The sequence below is a fragment of the Monodon monoceros genome, unplaced genomic scaffold (genome assembly GCF_005190385.1).
Source record: "Monodon monoceros isolate NGI ecotype Baffin Bay Population unplaced genomic scaffold, NGI_Narwhal_1 Super_Scaffold_6, whole genome shotgun sequence".
Lineage (NCBI taxonomy): Eukaryota > Metazoa > Chordata > Mammalia > Artiodactyla > Monodontidae > Monodon > Monodon monoceros.
Window position 1 is genome coordinate 56071664 of NW_021703783.1, and position 22308 is coordinate 56093971.

The 22308-nt window shown below is 38.9% G+C and overlaps 1 protein-coding gene across 1 annotated transcript in view; it reads left to right on the forward strand.

Moving 5' to 3' along the window:
* TRHDE (thyrotropin releasing hormone degrading enzyme) overlaps positions 1–22308 on the forward strand; it is a 385919-nt gene that overhangs the window by 108095 nt on the left and 255516 nt on the right. The window contains exon 3 of the mRNA XM_029205012.1: positions 11818–11944. Coding sequence (XP_029060845.1) covers positions 11818–11944 — 127 coding nt within the window. The remainder of the gene's footprint in view (positions 1–11817; positions 11945–22308) is intronic.

The following is a 22308-nucleotide window of genomic DNA, read 5'->3' on the forward strand; positions in this document are numbered from 1 at the left end:
AGATTTTTGTAAATCATACACAGGCAAATTACTGTCCAGAATATACAAAGAACTACTATGAACCATGAGAAAATAGGTAAATGATCCAATGGAAGACTAGGCAAAGGAACAGGGCAGTTTGCAGAACAGGAACATATAAGCCAATATACATTTGAAATGGTGCTTAACACCTGCATTACTAGGATGATGCAAATTACAACTAACAACCAGATACCATTTTATAACCATTGATGAACATACATTTCAAAATTTATGAGGATGGGGGAAGCAGGGACTGTAATACATTGCTGGTGGGATGTAAATTGGTATAGCTCCTTTGAAGAGAAATTGGTAATGCCCATTAAAACGAAGGACAATTATAACATGAATTGAAAGTCTACTGAAGCCTGTACTTCATGGCCATGGTTAATTCTAGAGTGGGAGGGAGGGGTGTGGTAAGAAGGGGGTGTATTGCCTCAATGGAATTGTAATGTTTTACATGGTTAAAAAATATCTGAAGCAAATGGGGAAAAATATCAACATTAGTTAAGGGTATAAGAATAATGCACTTTTGTACTGTACTTTTCTATATGATTTCTCTATGATTGGAATATTTTGTAGTTTCTTTAAAGAAAGGGTTGAATGGGGAGGCTTGAGGACTGAAATGAAAGTTTTTAGGACACTCATAAGTAGCTCTTCCAGGAATCTGTATCCACGTTGCTCACATCCTTACTTATTTTATATTTTTACTCAAATACCACCTTCTCAGTGAGGCTTTCCATGGCCTTTGACATTTTCTAACTCCTTCTGATTTACTTTAATGTTGAACACTTATTACTATTTAACATGCTATATATTATTTGTATTTATTTGTATTGTTTACTATTTATAGTGTATTATTTGTAGCATTTATTTGTATTGTTTGTATTTATCCACCTTTCCTACCAGAATATAAACTTCCATGGTAGGGATTTTTATTTGTTTGGTTTACTTTCTAGAAGAGCACCTGGTACAGAGTAGACTCTCAATAAATATTTATTAAATGAGTGAATGGACAAAGGGATTCTGAGTTCTGACCCCTAGGTAGTGGAAGGCTGCCTGCATCATTGAAAGATCCACAAGAGAGGGTTGGTGCGGGAGGGATGCTGTGTTTGAACTGGATGGTGCTGAGTTGGAGGAGAAGGTGGCATACATAAAAGTAAGGTCAACAGGTTGCTGGAAAGCAGGGAATAAAAGGACAGATGGGACAAAACAAATTGAAACTGAATCCAACTGAGCCCTGAGCTCCTGTATTTACAAGTAGATGTTCTTGGGTGTCAGTCTTGCTGAAGAAATTTGACCAGGCATAAAATGGATGGCTTAATAAGGAAATTCCCTACATTTATTCTATCTCACTAAAAAAAACCAAACAAACCTGCAATTCAGTTTACTACAAAAGATGGACTCTATCTCAGAGAGGGATTAAATGCTACCATTTTATCTATGGGGTGTGACAGTATTAAACAACTTTTACTGGTTTCCAAACACTGGATCTGACTCATCTGTTGTTTATAGTTTATTGTGCAGGGGAAAGAAAGATTAGTTTTTCGAGTTAAAAATAATAACAGTCATGTTGAATGTATCTTCATTGAAGACTTTGATGTTGAAAGAGATTTAAGGAATAAGGATATATATGTTTTCCTATGTGTTAGTCTTTTGCTAAATATTTCTTTCCAGTCTTGAGGCTTGCTTGCTGTGGGGCTGAATGAACTAAAGGTTCTTAGGTGACTCTAGGCCAGTAGTTCTTCAATTTTAGTGTATATGTAATTCAATTGATAAGTTTGTTAAAATGAAGATTTTAGGGCCCCATGGAGAGAGGTGATTCAGAATTTCTGCAATGTATTGACCCAGGAATCTGAATTTTGTTTTGTGGTACACGGGCCTCTCACTGTTGTGGCCTCTCCCATTGCGGAGCACAGACTCTGGACGAGCAAGGCTCAGCGGCCATGGCTCACGGGCCCAGCCGCTCCGCGGCATATGGGATCTTCCCGGACTGGGGCACGAACTCGTGTCCCCTGCATCGGCAGGTGGACTCCCAACCACTGCGCCACCAGGGAAGCCCCAGGAATCTGAATTTTAAACAATTACTCCAGGTGATTCTGCTGCAAAGCATAATGAGACAACACTTAGAAAATTATTGCTGTAGATGATTCTTTTACTCAATCATTTCACTTTTGTGTGTGTGTATCAATTACATGCAATAATGTGTTATGTGCTTGGTAATAATATATGTAAGTAAATCAGGTGTGCCAACATTAGCAGATTGAAAGCTGTAAATAATTATGTCTACAACAGAAAGAGTGACACACAGAGAAGTACAAAATATGCTCTTATATGAAGCTGAAAATCTAACACAAATCAGTGTGTTAACTGGCATGAAGATTAAAAAAAAGTTATACTAGCTTCCTATTGCTGCTGTAATAAATTAACAGAAACTCAGTGACTTAATGCCATACAAGTTTATTCTCTTCCTATTCCAGAGGTTAGAAATCTAAAATGAGTTTTTAACAGGATTGAAATCAGGGTGTTGGCAAAGCTGGTTCCCTCTGGAGGCTCTAGAGGAGGATCTGGTCCTTGCTTTTCCAGCTCTTAGAGCTGCATGTCTTGCATTTAGTGATTTATGAGCTCTTTCTCCTTCTTTGCATCTTCAAATTTCTCTCTGCTTCTGTCATCCTATTGCATTCTCCTTTTCTGTAGTCAAAACTCCTTCTGCCTCCCTCTTAGTAGGACATTTGTGATGACATTTAGGGCCCACCTGAATAATCCAGGATAATCTCCTCATGTCAAAATTCTTAATTTAATCATAATCAAAGTCCCTTTGATAACATTCACAGGTTCTAAGGATTGGAACATGATATCTTTGGGGGACAAGGTCTGCCTCCTGCCCTTGTACCACCTGCTCCAGTCACGCCAGCTCCTTCCCCATCCCCCTTGGAGCCTCCTCTTTATGTTTATTGGCTCGTGCATCTGGGTTCTGGCTCCTTGTTTCTGTCAGAGTTTTGTGTGTATTTATTTTCCTTTTTCTTTGCAAAAAACCCGGTATCTTCCGAATTTTAAAGAAGACTAATACTCTTGGGCTTTTAGCTTCTTGTTTACAACATCCTTCCCTCTTTGTATCGATGTATTTTTCTTCTACATAGTGTCAAAAGCACCTGCTCCCTTCTGCCTGGCTTGTTTTGTTTTATTGATTTGTATGAAGAACCCCCAAATCAAATTATATTCACATAGGCGAATGAATTCAGCTGTAATGGTGGAGAGTTTAGTGACAACACATCATTGTTTTGCAGTTATTAAAGAAAGGGACTGATTTTTTTCAGTTAGGTGAAAGGAAAAGTAAATTTGTTATTGTTATTAGAGTGAAATTTGAAAGGCATGAAATAATTTCTGTGTCTTCCAAAGTTCTTAATGTACTCTTTCAGTATGAACTTTTCTCAGAGAATAACTCTGGCAAGCCAGAAGGTTTATTTAACTTAACATACCAAACTTCAAATGTCACATCAGAGCAAATGTTATTCAAGTCTTTATTTAACAGATGTGCTAGTGCTATAAAATTTTTTTTTCCCTTTGCTGTATGGTGTAACTACACACTGTTTCACATAATTGTATAGCAACTACCACAATTCATTTTTAACACAACAAATAATTAAAACAGTCTAGAAGAAAGATACTAGAGAAATTTAGTTTTACTGTCCTTTAAAATGGCTCAGTGACTATAGAAAAACTTCTTTTCAGATCCTTCATCTACAAAATCAGAATTCACTGCTGAACACCATACTGATTCTACAGGTATTTTGTAAAGATAAATAAGAAAATCTGTGAAGTATTTTAAATTATTAGAAGAAAGTCTCCAGAATTATTTAATGTAAAATTTTATAATACTTCTGACAACTGCATGTGTTTACTTATTTGCATTATATTACAATTGTATATATATTTTTACTTTTCCTTTGAAATCTTTAATACAATGAAAGTAGAACATTATACATAAGAACCTGAATAGTTGTTTGCTTCTCTTCACTTCCATGGTTCTCTGTCCCTGTTCTGGTGAATCACCATCTCTATGGAGAGAACTTCTTTGAAGAGCCATCGTAAATTTGGTCCACATTGATTTTCTCAATGATTAGACTTAGTTGCTGTATCTCCCCACTGGACTGCAAGCTTCTTGAGAGAAGAGACCATGTCTCTTTTGCTTACCTTTGGACAGGCAGCACATGACCATTAATATATGCTCATTAAATAGTAGCTAACTAACTAAATATCCCATTGATGACGTCATTTAACTGTCTTTGATGTTCTAATTCTGAGTTGCACAGCTATCAGAGACAGTCAGTTTGAACTTATCTAAAGTGTCCTACCATTATGACTCCTTTCCAAAGAATATTCTGTCCTAATAATGGCATATATCTGACATCAGTGCCACCTCTCCTACCCCTAGCAGCACAGATGGCATTTCACAGATCATGGCACTTTCTCCTAACAAGTGCAGATGTGGTCTCAAGTTTTCTCCTGACATGTCCTCTGAGAAGCCACTCTCAGGGGCTTCCCTGGTGGCGCAGTGGTTGAGAGTCCGCCTACCGATGCGGGGGACACGGGTTCGTGCCCCGGTCCGGGAAGATCCCACATGCCGCGGCGCGGCTGGGCCCGTGAGCCATGGCCGCTGAGCCTGCGCGTCCGGAGCCTGTGCTCCGCAACGGGAGAGGCCACAACAGTGAGAGGCCCCGAGCACCGCAAAAAACAAAAAACAAAAAACAAAAAAAAACAAAAAAAAAACCCTCTCAGTTGTCAGAATAAGTTGAAACTTAATTGCCATCCCTGTTACTGTGAGAAAGTGAGATGACCAATGGGGTGATGGTGTCTGCCTTTAGTATTTTCCCCCTTCTATGATCAAAACACAGTTGACCCTTGAACAATAAGGGGGTTAGGGGAACCGACCCCTTGCACAGTTGAGAATCCATGTATAACTTTGGACTCCCCAGAACTTAACTACTAAGAGCTTACTGTTGACCCAGAAGCCTTACTGGTAACAGTCAATTAACACATATTTGGTATGTTATATGCATATCTACATATATTTTATGCATTCATGACATGTCTAACCTTTTTAAAAGTTTTTTGATATTTCTAGACTACGTGGTTCATGTTTTTTTTTCAAATTGTTGCAGTCTCCAAAAAATTTTCCAATGTACTTATTGAAAACATTTCGTATATAAGTGGATCTGTGCAGTTCAAACCCGTGTTGTTCAAGGATCGACTGGACTTAAAATCCTATAAAAAGATAAAACAAACATACTTTAAATATAGAGGGTCCATGAAACTACAGAGTAAAGGCCACTGGGTCAAACAGAAGCCCCCTAGGAATACCTATTTTGGGCATTTAAGTTTTCTATGGGATCAAAAATATGTAGCTCCTAAACCTTAGCTCATTGCTGCTGTGTATTCCCACAGTAGTGGGGCCATAAGATCATTTTTTCCAAGGCCAGCTTCTTCTGTTTCATATTGGCTGACTACTATAGTTATGTCTGTCTGATCAGTACTAAGTTCATGGACAGTTCAGGGAAATAAAAAGAGGAACACTCGATTAAAGGATGGAGAATGACGGCTGAGTAGTTGGTATGTATTTTCAAGGGAAGCAAAAAATGTCAAGGAGTTAAACTGAGTGAAGATTAAAAACAAAACCTTTTCATTATTTTCTTTTCAAAATAATTAGTGACTAGATGAGAACAATTTAGGCAAATTAGTATGATGCACCAGCCTCTCAGGGTTAATATGATGTATAGATAATGATAAACTATTACCCCTGGAAGGAACTCTGAACTGAGACCCAGAGAAGTTTACAGACTTTCCCAAGTTGACAGTCGTTACTGAGAAAGCTGAGTCTCACATCCCTGTGTGCCAGTTCCTAGTATAATGTCCTTTCTACTGGACCTTAATGTGCAGTTTGGTTTATATTGGTTGTAGGGAGAAGCTACGCAGAGGGAGAGATAAAGCCTGGTTAGCAATTTACATTTCCAGAGCTGGGCTCTTATTGTGGAATGTCAGAAGAGCAAGTGAGCAGGTGTAATAAAATTATATTTCATTGCTTTTGAGTGATAACTCTGTTTTTGAAGATTTAGTTTCTATGTTATGATTAAGTAGAACTAGTTGCTCTAAAAGAAGAAAGCAACTGTGATTTTTTTTCACAGTAATAAAATGAATTATTGCACAGCCAACTGTTGATTAACAACAAAGGAATTATCCAGTTTGTGAAATATTTTGGACTTCCTCCAACCCCAACCCCATCCTTCAGCTTGGCCTCGCTTGTTCCAACTGGGCACTGCAGTGAGACAGGTACAGATAAGGTGAATGATTGTTCATTACTAAGAATGTGACTACGATTGGCTTTATTTGGTAACTAAATGACTTGTTCAATAGAATGTTAGGACCAATTGAATAAATCTCTCCATTTCTCTGCATCCCTCCTGCCATCTCTTCAGTCCAAACCACCGTCAACTTTCACTACAGTAGTCTAACGTATTTCCTTTGTTTGATCCTAGTCTCTCCTCATCTGTCATCTGTACTGCAGCTAGCGTCATCAATTAAAACTTAATTCTGATTATGTCATTCTGTGGCTTAAAATCTGTGACTTGCCTATGCCTATAGGAGTGAATTAGTATTCTACCATTTGGTTTACAGGCCCTTCTTTAATTTGGTTTGAGGTTTCTCTTTACGTATCCAGTCTTACCTATCACTATGTATCTCTTCACTTTTCTAATTTTATTTCTCTTGGACGTCTTCACAAGCATCCCCCTATATCTCAGTTCACCTGGTATAGGTCACTGACGTAATCTTTCTGACATGCAAAAGTAACTTTATCATTTTCTAGCTTAATATCCCCCCATGAATTACCACCAGTATTATATTAAGTCCTACTATTTACTGTTGCCTTTAAAATCACTTATCATTTGGTTAACATTGTTGCCTTAGCACAATGACACTTTTGTGTGGTTAGAACTAATAGATAAAAATCTTTGCCCTCATGCAACTTACATTCTTAGGAAAAAGGCAGTCAGAAGCAAAATGAATAAGTAAAGCATATCTTTTGTTAAATGGTGATAAATATATGGGAAACAATAAAGCAAGGAAGGAGAATAGAGAGTCCTGGGGTGGGAGGGAGGACAGCTCAGAAAGCAAAGATATTTGGAAAAGTATATCTAAAGGAAGAGAGGGCATGAGCCGTGGAGATATCTAGGGGAAAACTCAAAGCCTTGAAGAGAGAATCTCTGGCATGTTTGAGGAATGCCAAGGAAGCTAGTGTATAACTGGCATAAGGTTACTATGGAGCAAAATGGTAGGAAATGAGACAAGAAGTAAAGGGGATTAGGTTTTTATAGGGATTTGGGAGTCCTTGTAAAAACTTGGACTTTTACTCTAAATGACATGGGAAGCCACTAGAAGACAAAAAGAAGAGTGGTATGATTTGATATTTATTTATTTATTTATTTTTGGCTATGTTGGGTCTTCGTTGCTGCGCACGCGCGGGCTATCTCTACTTGTGGTGAGCGGGGGCTACTCTTCGTTTTGGTGGCTTCTCTTGTTGCGGAGCACGGGCTCTAGGCGTGCAGGCTTCGGTAGTTGTGGTGCGCGGGCTCAGTAGTTGTGGCTCGTGGGCTCTAGAGCGCAGGCTTTGTAGTTGTGGCGCACGGGCTTAGTTGCTCTGCGGCATGTGGGATCTTCCTGGGCCAAGGCTCAAACCCGTGTCCCCTGCATTGGCAGGCGGATTCTTAACCACTGTGCCACCAGGGAAGTCCCTGATATTTATTTTAATTGGAACTTTGTTGTTGTTGTGTAGAAAAGAGGCTGAATGGAGTAGGGGATGAGGCATCCGTAGGAAATTAGAGCACTCATCCAGGCAAGAAATGAATGAAGCTTGGACCAGGATGGTGGTGGGGGGGTTGTGAGAAGTGATTGGATTCTGGGTATATTTTTAAGGTAGATCCAAAAGGATTTGATGACCAGTTGAACCTGGGAGTGTGAGAGAAAGAGGGAAAACAAGGATCGTTTTGAGGTATTGGGCTTGGGCAGCTGGATGGAAAGGCTTCAGGAGGAGCAGGTATGTATGTGTGTGAGTGTGTGTTTGTGAGACAGAGAGACAGAGAGAGAGATTGAGTATTTGGATTTTAGATGTGTTAATTTTGAGAAGCTTATTAGATATCCAAGTGGAGGTGTCCAGTGGGCAGTTGGAAGTCTGGAATTATGGGGTAGGTCTTCAGCATCCAAATAATATTTATAACCATGGGACTCCATATTGTCTTTAAGGGACTGAGTGTAGACCAAGAAGTGATGTCTATGGATTAAAATCAGACATCCTCCAACATTAAGAAGTGAGAGGGATGAGGGAGAGGATGAGGATGAATCAGCCAGGAGGCTGGGAAGGAGTGGTCAACCAGATAGAAGCCAAGTGCAGAAAGTGTTTGAAAGAGGGGAAATGATCAACTGTGTCAAATGCTGCCGATGGGTTAAGCACGTTGAAGACTGGGAGCTGACGGCTGGATGGCTGGATTTGGCATCCTGGGGCCATAAGTGATGCTGATGAGAGCAGTTTTGGTGGAGCAGTGGGGATGCAAGCCTTGTTGCGGTGACTTCAAGAGAGACCAGAAACAGGGTATATAAATGGGCAAGCACCCTACTTATACCTATTGTCTCAGGGTGTTAAGTGCTCCTGTTTATTTTGAAAGTATTCTAGTTTGCATGTTAACTTACATGTTAATTCTAACTACATAGGAAACTCTTTCAAGGACCGTTGCTGGAAACCATAGCTGGAGGAACTGTGGTCAACAAAGATTTTTCTTAAACGTAGGAAACGAAACAGAGTATGTGTTTGCTGATGAAAAGGATCCAGTATGGAAGCATAAATTGGTGATATGGGAGATAAAGGGGAGAATTTTGAGAATGTCTTCGAAAAGGCAGGAGGGGTAGAATGTGGAGGGTTTGGCCGTGGGTAGGAGCTCAGTCCTTTGTAATGGGAGTTCATTCCATTATATTACAGGGGTCCATTGTAATGGGAGGGAAGGCAAAATGCAGTTACATTTCTCACATTGTATTTTGCTGTTGATTTATTTGTTTGTTTCTCCACATATTGCGAGCTTCTTAAGAGCAGTAAGAGTAAATATTTTGTTTACTTTCTGGCAGAAATTTTTATTGTTCTATTTCTGCTCTCTAGTACAATGCCTGGCACACAGCAGGCGTGTAATAAATGTTTAAATGAGTAAATGACTCTGTACGTTTTATCTTCTCACTCAGATTGGATCATTTCCATCAAATCTTGACAACCAGATTGATTTAATTGTGCTTCTCTTGTCTGGGCCTACAGATAGCTTGACTAACAGGTAGAGCTGATTGACAGGAATGGCTGTGTTTCTACTAAAATCAGTGATGCTCCTTTTGAGTAAAATCAGTGACCTTTTGCTGCATTATTTTGCAGTGGTCCTGATTATGGTTTTAACATGAATCTACTATTTACTTCACCTTGAACCTTCTGAAAACTATCTGTTCTCTTCAGTATCCGCTTGGCACTCATGGCTTACCATTCATATGGCATGCATCATTATCTGTTATTATTATCTAATTTACCTTTATTAATGGGAAGCTCTTTGAGAATGGGGATTACATTTTCATTGCTTTTTGTTCCCAATAATGCTTTGTACCATCTGTGGTTAGAGAACATGTCTTCTTCATCACTTAAAAATGCTTAGTCCAGGCCCTGGTGCAAAGCAGATGCCAAATAAATATTTGTTGAATGAGTGAATGCAGGAATGAATGATTCTTGTCTCTGGCATATGCTATTGGTGCACAGACCAGATCTCCTCTCCTGTTTGGTGTGCTTATCACCCAGCTCTCGCTCTTTCGCTTCTAACAGTTCACACCTGACCTCTTCTCCCAAGGACTCTCCTTGGACCACAGGAGCTGCATCATCCAGATCCTTCAAGAACAAGTGCCTGGGATTTTATGCCTTCTCCTGGGTAACCAGTATCCAATGACTGAGATGCAGGAATATGGAAGCTCTCTTACTTCAAGGCAGCACAAACTCACCAGTGCAATTTACACTCTAGAGCTCCCTGTAGGATCAGGCCGAGGCCAGGACTTCACTTGAAATTACACCCTTGCTTGGCTTTTTATGCTGCCTTATATTGCTTTCCTTGCTCCCTTGTAGGTTTCTCCTTGAGAACACTTCCTTGATAAATCACCTGTACACTCATACTTTCCTTAGGGTCTGTGTTTTGGGAACTTAAGACATTGCATGTTTATAAGCAGTTGACGTCAGGGGTAGGGGGTCCTAACCACTGTCTCTCTGAGAGTGGTAGTTTCTGCTGTTGCAGGTGGTGTTTCCTGACAGTTTTGGGGTTTGTAGTCCTGCCAACCAAAACTGTAGGCAACTGTGAACTACATTTGATATTTCATTTGGTTGTAAGATGGGAAGTCGTTTCACAATTTCAGTAAATAATTGTTATTGAATTTAGTAAACATCTTACTGAATTACAGGTCTTTCTAACAAAGTCAGAATGTGTTTTCCTTGACTTTTTGCTCTTTTTGATTATACACATCTCTGTTGTCTTTCCTTAAGCAAGAATAATAAAGAGTTAACTGTATAATCCATTTTTATACGATTGAGTACCGCTCTCTTTTGTCTTCCTGTTGAATATAAAGATCCATTTCTAAACACCAAGTAAACCATTTACTTTTTTAGTGATTTGCAAAGAACACAACCTCTGTTATCTGTAAAATGGGATTGGAAGTAATGTGTTTTAGAACTGAAAAGCACTTTAGCAACCAGCTGGTGGCTAATACCTTCATTTTATAAATGAGAACACTTGAGACCCAAAGAGGTTAAGTAATTTGTTCAATATCTCCCAGCTTGGTTAGTGGCAGAGCAAGAGTAAAACCCACCTCCCGGGCTCTCCGCTGCTCCACAAAATACATATTTCTTATTCACAGAATTGATATGAGGATTAGGGACCACATCTGTGAAAAACAGATTTAGCCTTTGGAAAGAAAGATGCCAGATAGCTTTATGAAAGCTTTAAGAAAACTAATCTCATTTTAACCTTTTCTGTACAGTTGTTAGTTTTGTTCAGTTTTATGTTCTTTGCCTCAGGCTCCTTTTTGGCCAAGGACTAGATAATATACAATGCTTGATTTGAAAATCAATATTAAGTATCCAGATTGTGTTAGAAATATGACTTACTTCAGCTGGTTTTGAAGCCGGCGACGGTTGCAGACAGCCTTCCAAAATGGCAATCATTTATGTACATGAAAAGTTTTCTATCCTACTTTGCATATTGGGAATAAGGACAATTGGATAGTTGCTTCCAAAGAAAAGAAGAGGCGTAAGTTGTTTTTTTTTGTTCAGCCTGGTAATACTTCCAAAGCTTGCTGCAGTGTAACTTTAACAAACCATGAATTTTCTCTCCTGCCAAGCCACCATATCCCTCCTGCTTTCAGCATAGTCAGGAAACCGTTATACTAATCCACCGTACCTTCCTATCTCTAGCAAGCACATGTAAGTGATAACTTTGAATATTTATTTTGATGCAATATAAATCTCTGTGTCAACTTGTAAAGCTGGGAGGCTGTGACTTGCTCGACTTGGTTACTTTAATTGTTTAAGTTTGGTTCTTTCAGCCACAGCATGCTTTGATATATGAACAAGAATGCTGCTTAATATTCGCAGTATTCAGTGATTTGTATAGGCTCATATATGCAGGGAAGATAAAATTGGAGGATCAAAAGGCTAAAGTAACTTTTCTATATATTTTTAATTAGGTACGCTTATATGCAAGACCTGATGCTATCAGAAGAGGATCCGGGGACTACGCTCTCCACATAACAAAGAGATTAATAGAATTTTATGAAGACTACTTCCAAGTGCCCTATTCCTTGCCAAAACTAGGTAAGAATTTCCTTGGTTATTTTATTGTAAGGGCTCCTTGAAGGTGGAATTTCTTCTTCATGCATTTATTTGAGACATCCAGAAACATGGAAAATTCTAAGGGTTATATTTTTAGAGAAGATGAGCACAGAAAACAGTTTCTTCTGAAGAGGTAAAATAAAATTCAGTGTTTTTAAGTCTTGCCAAAAAGTGCTCATAGGAATTAAGACAGGCATTATGTGAGTTTAAGATTCCGAAAGATAACTCAAATAGCTAATTTGTTGAATAATCACTATGGAGGGGTGCTTGCCAACATCTTGTTTAATCTTCACAACTGCTCTGTGGGTAGGTACTGTTAGAACATTTTCCACATAAGGGAATTGAGACCTGGGAGGCTTTCATTTACTCAGACAGCCAGTAAGAAAAGGAGTTGGGATTTCAAGCTAGGTCTTGATGACTCCCAGAACTATACAATATTTTACACTAAGAAGACACTCATTGATTAGTTTCTGTTTCCTAATTCTCACATGTCAGCCCTGAATGTATTAGTCATCCATTAGATTATTTTTGTTCAGTCATATTTTGAGTACACAGTTACAGTAAATAGAATAAAAACAAGAGAGGAGGAAAATTGCAATGATGGAGACTGTGTTCACCATGAATATGTTTACATTTCTTTCTTTTACAAAGTGAGTAGGTTCAATAATTATTTGTTGAATGAGTACATGAATGAATTTTGTTATCCTAATTTGCATGAAGCTGCTGCTTTTACAGGGAGTGAACTGTGATGTTCCAGGAAGTTAGAAAGGGTATATATATACCCATTAGAAATGCTGAAGCTATTTTTTCTTCTCAGAAAACCTGTTTGGAAATATTAATATCACAACCGTTTTCTGTTCTTCACCCCTCCTCCCCGCTCCATTTTCCTTCTCAGGAGTGTTGTTAATCAGCATCCACATAAAAGTTATCACTCATTGACAAAAATAAAGTGCTTACCTGGTCAAAAGTATTAGCATTTGAACCGCAGGTTCTTGTCTCTGGAGATGGGCCTATTTCACTAAAGTACCTGCCTGCTGTGTAGCTTTATTGGTCTTATAATCAGTGATTCAGAAAGTAGATAGAATAGTTGATATTGTTATCAGTGGGTGTAGCATACAGTTTTAATGAGTGATATTACAAAATTCTGAGGTCTTTTGAAACATGTGCTCTTAGAATCCCTAAGATTTTCTTTCAACTTTCTAAACAAAATTTTATTTCAAATAGGATCTGTGTTTTGTTTTGTTCTCCCTTCTTTATTTTCCCCTCTATATCAACTTCCCTATTAGAATCTGTTACACTGAAATCTCCCTGGTAGGCACCCAAGGCAGAAAGGAAGACCTGACTTCATTTGCATGGGGGTGACACTGTTCTCTACACCAGGTAAAACAGGCTGGGAACTTCTCAGCTTGACCCTAATGTAAAATTCACGAGTGCTTATGTTGCACGTTCAGCAAGAGAAATAAAATGCGAATCTTTTTCCCCTTCAGACCAGTAATTAGTAGAGGAACTCAATTTATAACTTCAGGGGGTTCCATGTAACTGTCAGCTTGCAGCAGGAAGCATTTCTGTTCCTCTCTTTCACTCACAATTGAACTATGCAGTCTTTCATCTGTAGAAAAGAGCTTTGTTCACTGTTACTATTACTTGTTAAGCTACCTTTTGGTGTATGTAATTGAATGATTGGACTAATCCCAGCACACTCCTTTTTATGTATCTAGGGGGGTTTCCACATCCCCTGCACTTTGTAAAATTTCTCTTGAAGTTCTACTTATTTAATATACCTTTAAATATTTAGAGCTATATGTTAATGGATTTATAAATATACTTTCTAAATGCTCCCTACATAAAAATTCCGAAGCACAGCAGCATTTTGACAAATCCTTACTTTCTACTGTACATTACAAATTATATTTTAAATGAATTCTATGGACATTAACTCAGTCTTTGTAAATGATGAATGTAGATGTATCCTAGATATCAGCTGCATCTGCCTTGACTTTTTAGATCTAAGACGGTTTCCAAGACACCTATTCTTCCCTCCCTCCCACCCCTCCTTCCTCCCCTCCCTCCCTCCCTCCTTCCTTCTTCCTTCCCTCCTTCCTCCCTTCCTTCCTTCTTCCTTCCCTCTTTCCTCCCTTCCTTCCTTCCCTCATTTATTTAATAACCATTTATTGAGTACCTCACATATGCACTTGTCTATGTCATTGGGAGGCAGCTGCAAATAAAAGAAGGCAAAAATCACTTCCCACCTGGGGCTTAACATTCTATTAGTTAGAGCCAGACATTTAAGCAATTAGGGATACATATAGCATGTCAGATGGAGATAAGTGCCATTAAAAATAAAGCTAGAATGGAGGGATAGGAAGTCTGGGGAGCACATGGGGCATGGGGAAAAGGCTGAATGTTTTAAATGCATGAATATGGAAAGCTTTATTGGGAAGCTGACTTTTGGGCAAAGAACTTAAGGGAGTGAAGGAGTAAGCCAAGTGGATATCATGGGACGCGGACTCTAGGCAGAGGGAACACAGTGCCCAGACTCTGAGATGGGAACTTTGTTCATGTATTTGAGAAACAGCAAAGAGGCAAATAGGGCTGGAGCAGAGTGAGTAAAGGGGTAAGAAATAGGAGATGAGGTCAAGGGTTAGTGGGTAAGTGACAGATCCTGTAGAGCCAGCGGGCTGTGGTAAGGACTTTGGTTTTCTTATTGTTGTTTTGTTTGTTTGTTTTTTTGTGGGGGGTACGATGGAGATCTATTGGTCAGTTTTGAGCAGAGGTATTACATAATCTGGCTTTTGTTATAAAAGGGTCACTCTTGTCACTAGGTTGAATACGCTGTAGGGCAATGGTTCTCCACTGAGGGGTGATTCTGTCCCTCAGAGGCACTTGGTAATATCTGGAGGCATTTTGTTTTTCACAACTCAAGGGGGACTGGTGGAGTGTGTACTATTGCCAGGGATGCTGCTAAACATCCTACAATGCACATGACAGCCTCCTACAACAAAGAGTTATCTAGCCCAAGATATTAATAATGCTGAGGTTGAGAGATCCTGTTGTAGGGGAAAGGGCAGAGGCATGAAAACCAGTTAAGAGGCTATGGCAAAATTCAGGGAAAATTTGATATTGCTTGGACTAGGATATTAAGTGTGAGGTAGTCAGAAGTGGTCTAATTCTAGGCATATATTGAAAGGAGAGGCAGCAAATTTGCTGATGAACTGGATGTGGGATTTGGGGGAAAGAGACGTACCACAAGTGATTCCAAGGTTTTGTGCCTAAGAACTAGAAGGATGGAATTGCCATTTACTGAGAGAGAAGGATTGTGGAAAGATATCATTTTAAAGACTGATACATCTATTAAACATTTAGGTGGCAACTTGATGTCTGTAAGAAACTCAAGTAGACAGTTCAATTTACAAATACGGAGTTTGGCTGAGTAATCCAGCTAGAGATATACATTTGCCGGCATTTTATGAGGTATAAAGCTATGAGGCTGGACGGGATCACCAAGGCTGTGAGAGCAGGTAGAAAAGAGAATAGGAGGGACTTCCTGGGTGGTGCAGTGGTTAAGAATCCGCCTGCCATTGCAGGGGACACAGGTTTGATCCCTGGTCCGGGAAGATCCCACATGCCGCAGAGCAACTAAGCCCATGTGCCACAACTACTGAGCCTGCGCTCTAGAGCCTGTGAGCCACAACTACTGAGCCTGTGCGCCACAACTACTGAAGCCTGTGCGCCTAGAGCCCATGCTCCACAGCAAGAGAAGCCACCACAGTGACCGCACCGAAGAGTAGCCCCCGCTCCCCGCAACTAGAGAAAGCCCGCGCACAGCGATGAAGACTGAATGCAGACAAAAAAAAAAAAAAAAAAGAGAGAATAGGAACCGTTTAGCAGTTAGAGAGATTAGGAGCTGGTAAAGGCTACTGAGAAGAAGCAAGTGATTAAGGCACTAAAGAAATAGGTATATTAGACGTTCTGGGCCTTTGGTGAAGAAAGTATTTCACAGAAAAGCAGATAATAAATTGTGGTAAGTCGAGATAGATGAGGGCTGAGAACTGATCATTCATTGAGGCTACCGTGTGACCTGGGCAAGAGCAGTTTCAGGTCAAAAACCTGATGGGTGTGTTCAAGAGCAAATGGGGTGGATGCTGCAACTAGAGACAGTGAGTACAGATCACAGATCAGCATTTCTGAAAATTCCCTATGGGGAGGGTTCTGGAAATAGAGGGAAGGAGAAATATTTGTGTTCTAAAAATGCTCACTTCTTGAGAAGAACTGTTTCTGTGAACAGATCACATCCTTACCTCACAGGTTGTCCCTGTCCCAGATGTCAAGGGAGTTGTGGAACTTGCCTCTTTTTTTTGACTTGCATTAGAAAACCCCAAACAGACCTCCACCAGTTGAGCTGACTCTACTGGTGCTTTGGGGGGATGTGCGCATATGTAAATGTCAGGGCATTACATTGCAAAAACCCCAAACAAACCCTTACAATGTAATATTGAATCCTTCTTTTCTTAAAAATCACTTTGCTGTTCTGTCATAAACTCAGCAATATCTGCGCTCTTTCCCAATGTTTTTTTTTTCATTTCTAATGCTGAATAGTCTTAACTTTCTCTGCCATTGTATCATCTTATGCTAGCTCAGCCCTAAGGATTTGAGTTTCCGCTCCAAGTAGTGTATCAGAGTAGTTCCCTAAGAGGAATTCTGATGCTTGCAGGTGGGACAATATTAATTCTCCTTGTTGCATAAGAATATTCCTTTAACATTTTAAAGCCCAAATAGGCAGGAGGGTATGCTGTGTAAGGATTTGTTTTTAAATGTCTCCATTAGGTAATTAAAACTATTAGTAGGAGGTTTGTAGAGATTTTCTCTTTCTTGTTGTTAAGTTGTAATGTGAGGTATAGAATCTACTTGATACAGTACAGCAAGCCTTTCTATAGCTCTGTGCCCTATTTTCATGAGAACTGTCTGAGACATGGAGGTTTACTTTAAAAGAAGGTTGTTATAGACTTATAATTAACTTACCTTTCCTCTTATCCCCAAAACTTACTGACCACAACTACAAAAACAAATGGGTTTGTGTTTACTAAATGTGGGCCACTCTTAAGGGCTTCGTACATTCTAACCCATTTAATCTTTTTTTTTTTGTGGTACGCGGGCCTCTCACTGTTGTGGCCTCTCCCGCTGCGGAGCACAGGCTCCGGACGCTCAGGCTCAGCCCACGGGCCCAGCCGCTCCACGGCATGTGGGATCTTCCCGGACTGGGGCATGAACCCGTGTCCCCTGCATCGGCAGGCGGACTCTCAACCACTGCGCCACCAGGGAAGCCCCATTTAATCTTTATTACAGCATTTTGAGGTAGTGGCTGTTATTTTCGCATTTTCTAGGTGATGAAATTTCGGCACTAAGTAATGTACTCAGATCACACAGCAGGAATTAGTGGATTTGTAATTCAAACCCAGGTTCTCTGGCTCCAGATTCTTGGGATTCTGATGAAACAGATTCCAGAAACTTTGAGAATTCAGAGATTAAAATATGGGTCACCTTAATAAACTAGGTAATCTGATTGCTAGAGGAATAATGTAGTAACTATTTTTGTTAAATTTCATATTGATGTTAAAAAGTAATATATGGTCCTTATAGAAAATTTTTTAAAAAAATAAATAAGCACTTGTCTTATAACTCATAATTTCATCAATCAGAAGATATATTTGAGTATTTTAAATGTTTTTTCATGATAGTTTTTTTTTTATAAGTCAATTAGGTGGCAGATAAAGTGACTCAGATTTGTATTGGAATATTTTGTTATTCATCCTGTTTAGATTTCAATTGATTATAATAGTTTTCAGTTTTCTTTTGCTGCTACTTTGTAAATCAATACGTTTCATAAAGGAGTTTGCTTGATTGCTTCTTTTCAGGGCACCATGCTTTTATGAAGAATTTGTTACTTCCTTGGCACAGTGCTGTAATTGTAGAGGGAGCACAGGTATTTTGTAACAGGAATTTATGGCTTCAAGGAGGTTGTGATTTCGTTAAGGAGAGAATATGATATTTACAGGAATTAATGGATTAGGGACTCACACTATATCGAATATAACCAAGCTCCAAAATTTTGTGGGGCAAAAATGTAGAACCATGTAGTTAAGAATGTGGGATCATTGCACGATGCTGTAGGCATGAAAGGGACATAAAAAGAAGGCTTATCTTTACTAAAGTCCTGAAAAAAGAAACAAATTTAATCAGACGTGGAAAAGAAAGGGGAGAAATTATTTTGAGAATTGTGTGGTGGGGAAAGCCATGGATACCTTAGGCTCCGTGTGTTATGTTGATGGAGTCTGTTTTTCTATAATGGAACAGATAAGCTATGGGATAAGTTGCCCTATTGAAGTTCATGAATAAGAGAGGCTAGCTTGAATGACTGAGTTTTGTTTAAGCTATCACAGGTAGATCCATTTCTTTATTGTGGTGATGATGATGGAGGTGATGTTGTTGATGGTGATGATGATTTGCTATTTGCAAGTAGTAAAGCTTTGGAGTTTCTTCCTTCATAAAATATTTGTATTGACTGCTATACATTTCACTCTGTGTGGTTATGTATCTTTTTTCTTTAAGTAATGGGTATATTTGTTGTTTTTGATTTGAGATGATAATCGTATAATACTATTCTCATTTTAATTATACATCTCATACTTGAGTTATTTGAGGCTTAATTGTTTTAAATGATGACTTTTCTTGCCTTCCTTTTGATTAGGTAAATGTTGAGTACTATATATATGTTTTGTTGATAGCCTCAAGTTAACACTGCTTTTTAAGATAAAATCTCTAGAAGCTCTTTGTATAGTCTGGTCTAATTAGGTATAATGTCTGTTCACTCCCAAGATGCTTCCTTCAACCAGAATCCCTAAAAATATTTGAATATACACTGGAGTTATTTAATGATGTGGTTTCTTGGTGGAGACTAACATAAGGATCTCTAGTTAACTAGTAGGTTAACATTACTAGTGCATTTCTTAGGAAATCAGATGAGGCAGTTCTTTGCCTTCTGGTTTACCAGGTACTGGTTTTTTCAAATAAGTTTTTTCAAATGACTATCCTTTTCCCCCTCTTTGGAATCAAATAACTATAGTCTCCCAATTTTATGACGGCAATTTATTTCTGAAAAACCCTTCATGTGGTGATTTTCTCATCAACCCAATAGTTATCATGTCTTTTAATGGAAAATATTTTTTATATGTTCCTAACCTTCACTCTGATAACCATTTGTGCTGAAACACCACCAAACAGACACAGTTACTTCAATATTTAACAAGTATTTTAACACAATTTAGCAAGGCATTTCCCCCTTCATTAATTATTCTATAATATGGCCATTTAACTGTTCTTGTTAAGCTGTTTTGCAGCTGTTACATGCTATACGCTTCCAAGATTGTACTAGCAAACAAAACATATATACGATGCTCAATGTTTATAATATTCAGTTACTAATACAAAAAAAGAAATAAACAAATCAATGAAAGCAATGCCTTTTAGTGGGAATGATGCATAAGATTATTACTGCTATAAACTAGCAAACCACAAGTACACTGGGTGGAGAATTTTATGCAACACAAACCAGCTATAGAACTGAATTAACTAATTCAACAGCATTTATTGAGTAGTTACTATGTATATTGTACTCAGCAACAGTGGCCTCTTCTGCTAGAAGCTTACAGTCTAGTTAAAGAGCAGTTTTTTATTATTTAGCTAGTTTGCCAATATTGTTACTTGTTCAGTTTGTTTACTGCCCTCCTCCCTCCTTCTCTGGTTTTAAGAATTTCAGAGCTTCATAACTTTGGATTTACTCCTAAGTATATTTTCACTAATTCAGTCAGGGTTTTGTGAAATATTGTTTATCCTGAAAATGAATGCAACTTTAGAAAGTGCTTAACTTAATCAGGGCTTATTTATAGATGCCTCCAAGGCATTGTTTTACATATTCCAACAGAGGTATTTGGCCCTTACAACTTTACCATTAAGCTAGGAAATAACTACTTTCAACATTTTCTTATGTAGTCATTGCACGAGTCTTGTGCCATACGCTCTGCTCTCTTTCCTATTAATATGGGTCGAGTGGTGTTGGTCCAGTAATGGACACCTCCTGCTCTTGTGCACCTGATCCCATCCTCTCTCACCTGCTCAAGGACATCCCTTTAGCAATTCTCTCTTCTCTTTCCTGGATCTTCAATTCTCCATCTTTGTTGGGTCTTTCCCCATCAGCATTACAAACATAGTGCTATTTCTCTCAGCCTAATCACACACAGGCACACTGACTGCAGCTACTATACCATTCTCTCCTTTATTTTACAGCTAAACTGCTTGAAAGGGTTGTCCGTCTCCACTGACTCCAATTTCTTGCTTTCCCTTGTCTCTTGAGTGCACTCTACATCAGGCTTTTGCCCCCAACACTATACTAGAACTGCTCTTGTTGAGTTCAATAATGCTTCTACATTACTAAATCCAATGGCCAATTCTCAGTCTTCATCTTGAGCTGTCAACAGCCTCTGACACAGTTGTTCTCTCCAAATCCTTGACACACATTTTTCACTTGTCTTTCAAGGCAACACATTTTCCTGTTTGGGGGGTTTGTCTTTCTTTACTGGACATTCTTTCTGAGTCCAGGTTTTCCTCCTCTTCCCCTCTCTAGCTGCTTAATACTGGAGTGCCCCAGGACTCCGGTTTTGCATCTCTTCCCTTTGATACCTATGTTGGTGGTGACCTCACCCAGCCTCATGGCTTAAATGCCATCTGCTGATGCTGGATTCCCAAATTTACATCTCCAGCCTGGTTCTTACGCCTCAACTCCAAACTTCTACATTCTACTGACTATTTGATAGCTTCACTTGGATGCCTAATGAATATCTCAAATTAACATGTTCATGTTTAGCTTGAGATATTAAACCACTATCTTGCTCCTTCCATATTTTTCCCCATCTCAGTAAACGGGAGCTTCATCCCTTCAAAAGTTGTTCAGGTAAAACAATTCTTAGACTTGTAGTGTTTTTCTCTCATGTTACCCATCTAAACCATCAACAAATCCTTTTGGTTCCACGTTCTGAACATATTTGGAGTCTGATCACTTCTCTGCATTTCCAAAGCTACTACTCTCATTCTTGCCTGGGTGAAGAGTTCAGCCTCACTGAAGTGTGAAGTTAAAGTGGGATGAGCACGTGAGATACTTGAATTTACTGAGTTCTTGGGAAGGATATTGGACTTACCTGGTGATGTCGCACTCCTGCTCAAATGTTCCAATGGCTTCCCATTAATAATAGAGTAGAATCCAGAATTCTTCTTTGGCCTGCAAGACCCTTGAGAATCTGGCCACTTGCTGCTACTCCAACTTTATCTCCTACTTCTCTCCTTCTCGCTCTCTCTGTTTCAGCGGCAGTGCCGTCCTTGTTTTTTCTCCAACATACCAAGCATGTGCCAGCCTTGGGTCTTTGCATTCATTCTTCCCTCAGCCCAGAACACTTTTCCTTCAGATATGTGCATGACTGAAATATCACCTTTTCCAGTGAGGTCTTCTTTGATCCCCCTACTTAAATTGCAGCCTTGCCAATCACTTCCCATCTCTCTTCCCTGATTTACTTTTCTCCATAGCACTTTCTATTATCTTCCTTAATATGTATCTTATTTATGTATTATTTTATTTATTATCTGTCTCCAAGCTACCTCTCCTCCTTTGCCAAATGTGAATGTTCTATGAGAACAGACATGTTTTTGTCTGTTTGTCTTCTGCTCTATTCTCTCTGCCTACAACAGCACTTGGCCCAAGGTAGGCAATCAATAAATTATTGTTGAATGAATGAGTAATCGCTGACTTCTTTCTCTTTTAACTATCTTTACCACACTAGAAAGGTGAAAAAGGCAAAGCTTTGGCTACTTTGTGAATGAAATAAAATATGATTTCTTTTTAACAGAATAAACAAAGAAATAATGGTGATGTTCATTTAATCTACCAAGGAAACTCTTTTTTTGGTAAATACAAGTGAAAGAGGTGAAAGTTGAATTAGTTATAGTTGCAGCCGCTTTCCGATTAGAATTTATGTAAAGGAAATATTTGGTGAAAAATGGGTGAGTTGATACCAAGAAGAGGTATTGAGCTTTTGGTTTATTATCTTGGCGACTCTAGACTGAGGCTATTAAGAGGCCATACTTTGTACCTGGGATGATTTTGCAATCTGAAAATGAAATAAGTATCTAGTTGTCTATGATCTCTTGTTGTTCTTGGAAATGAAAACAACCTTTACTCATGGATTTGATAACGTTGTTAAATACCTGTTATATACTAGATACTGTTCTATTAGATACTGAAG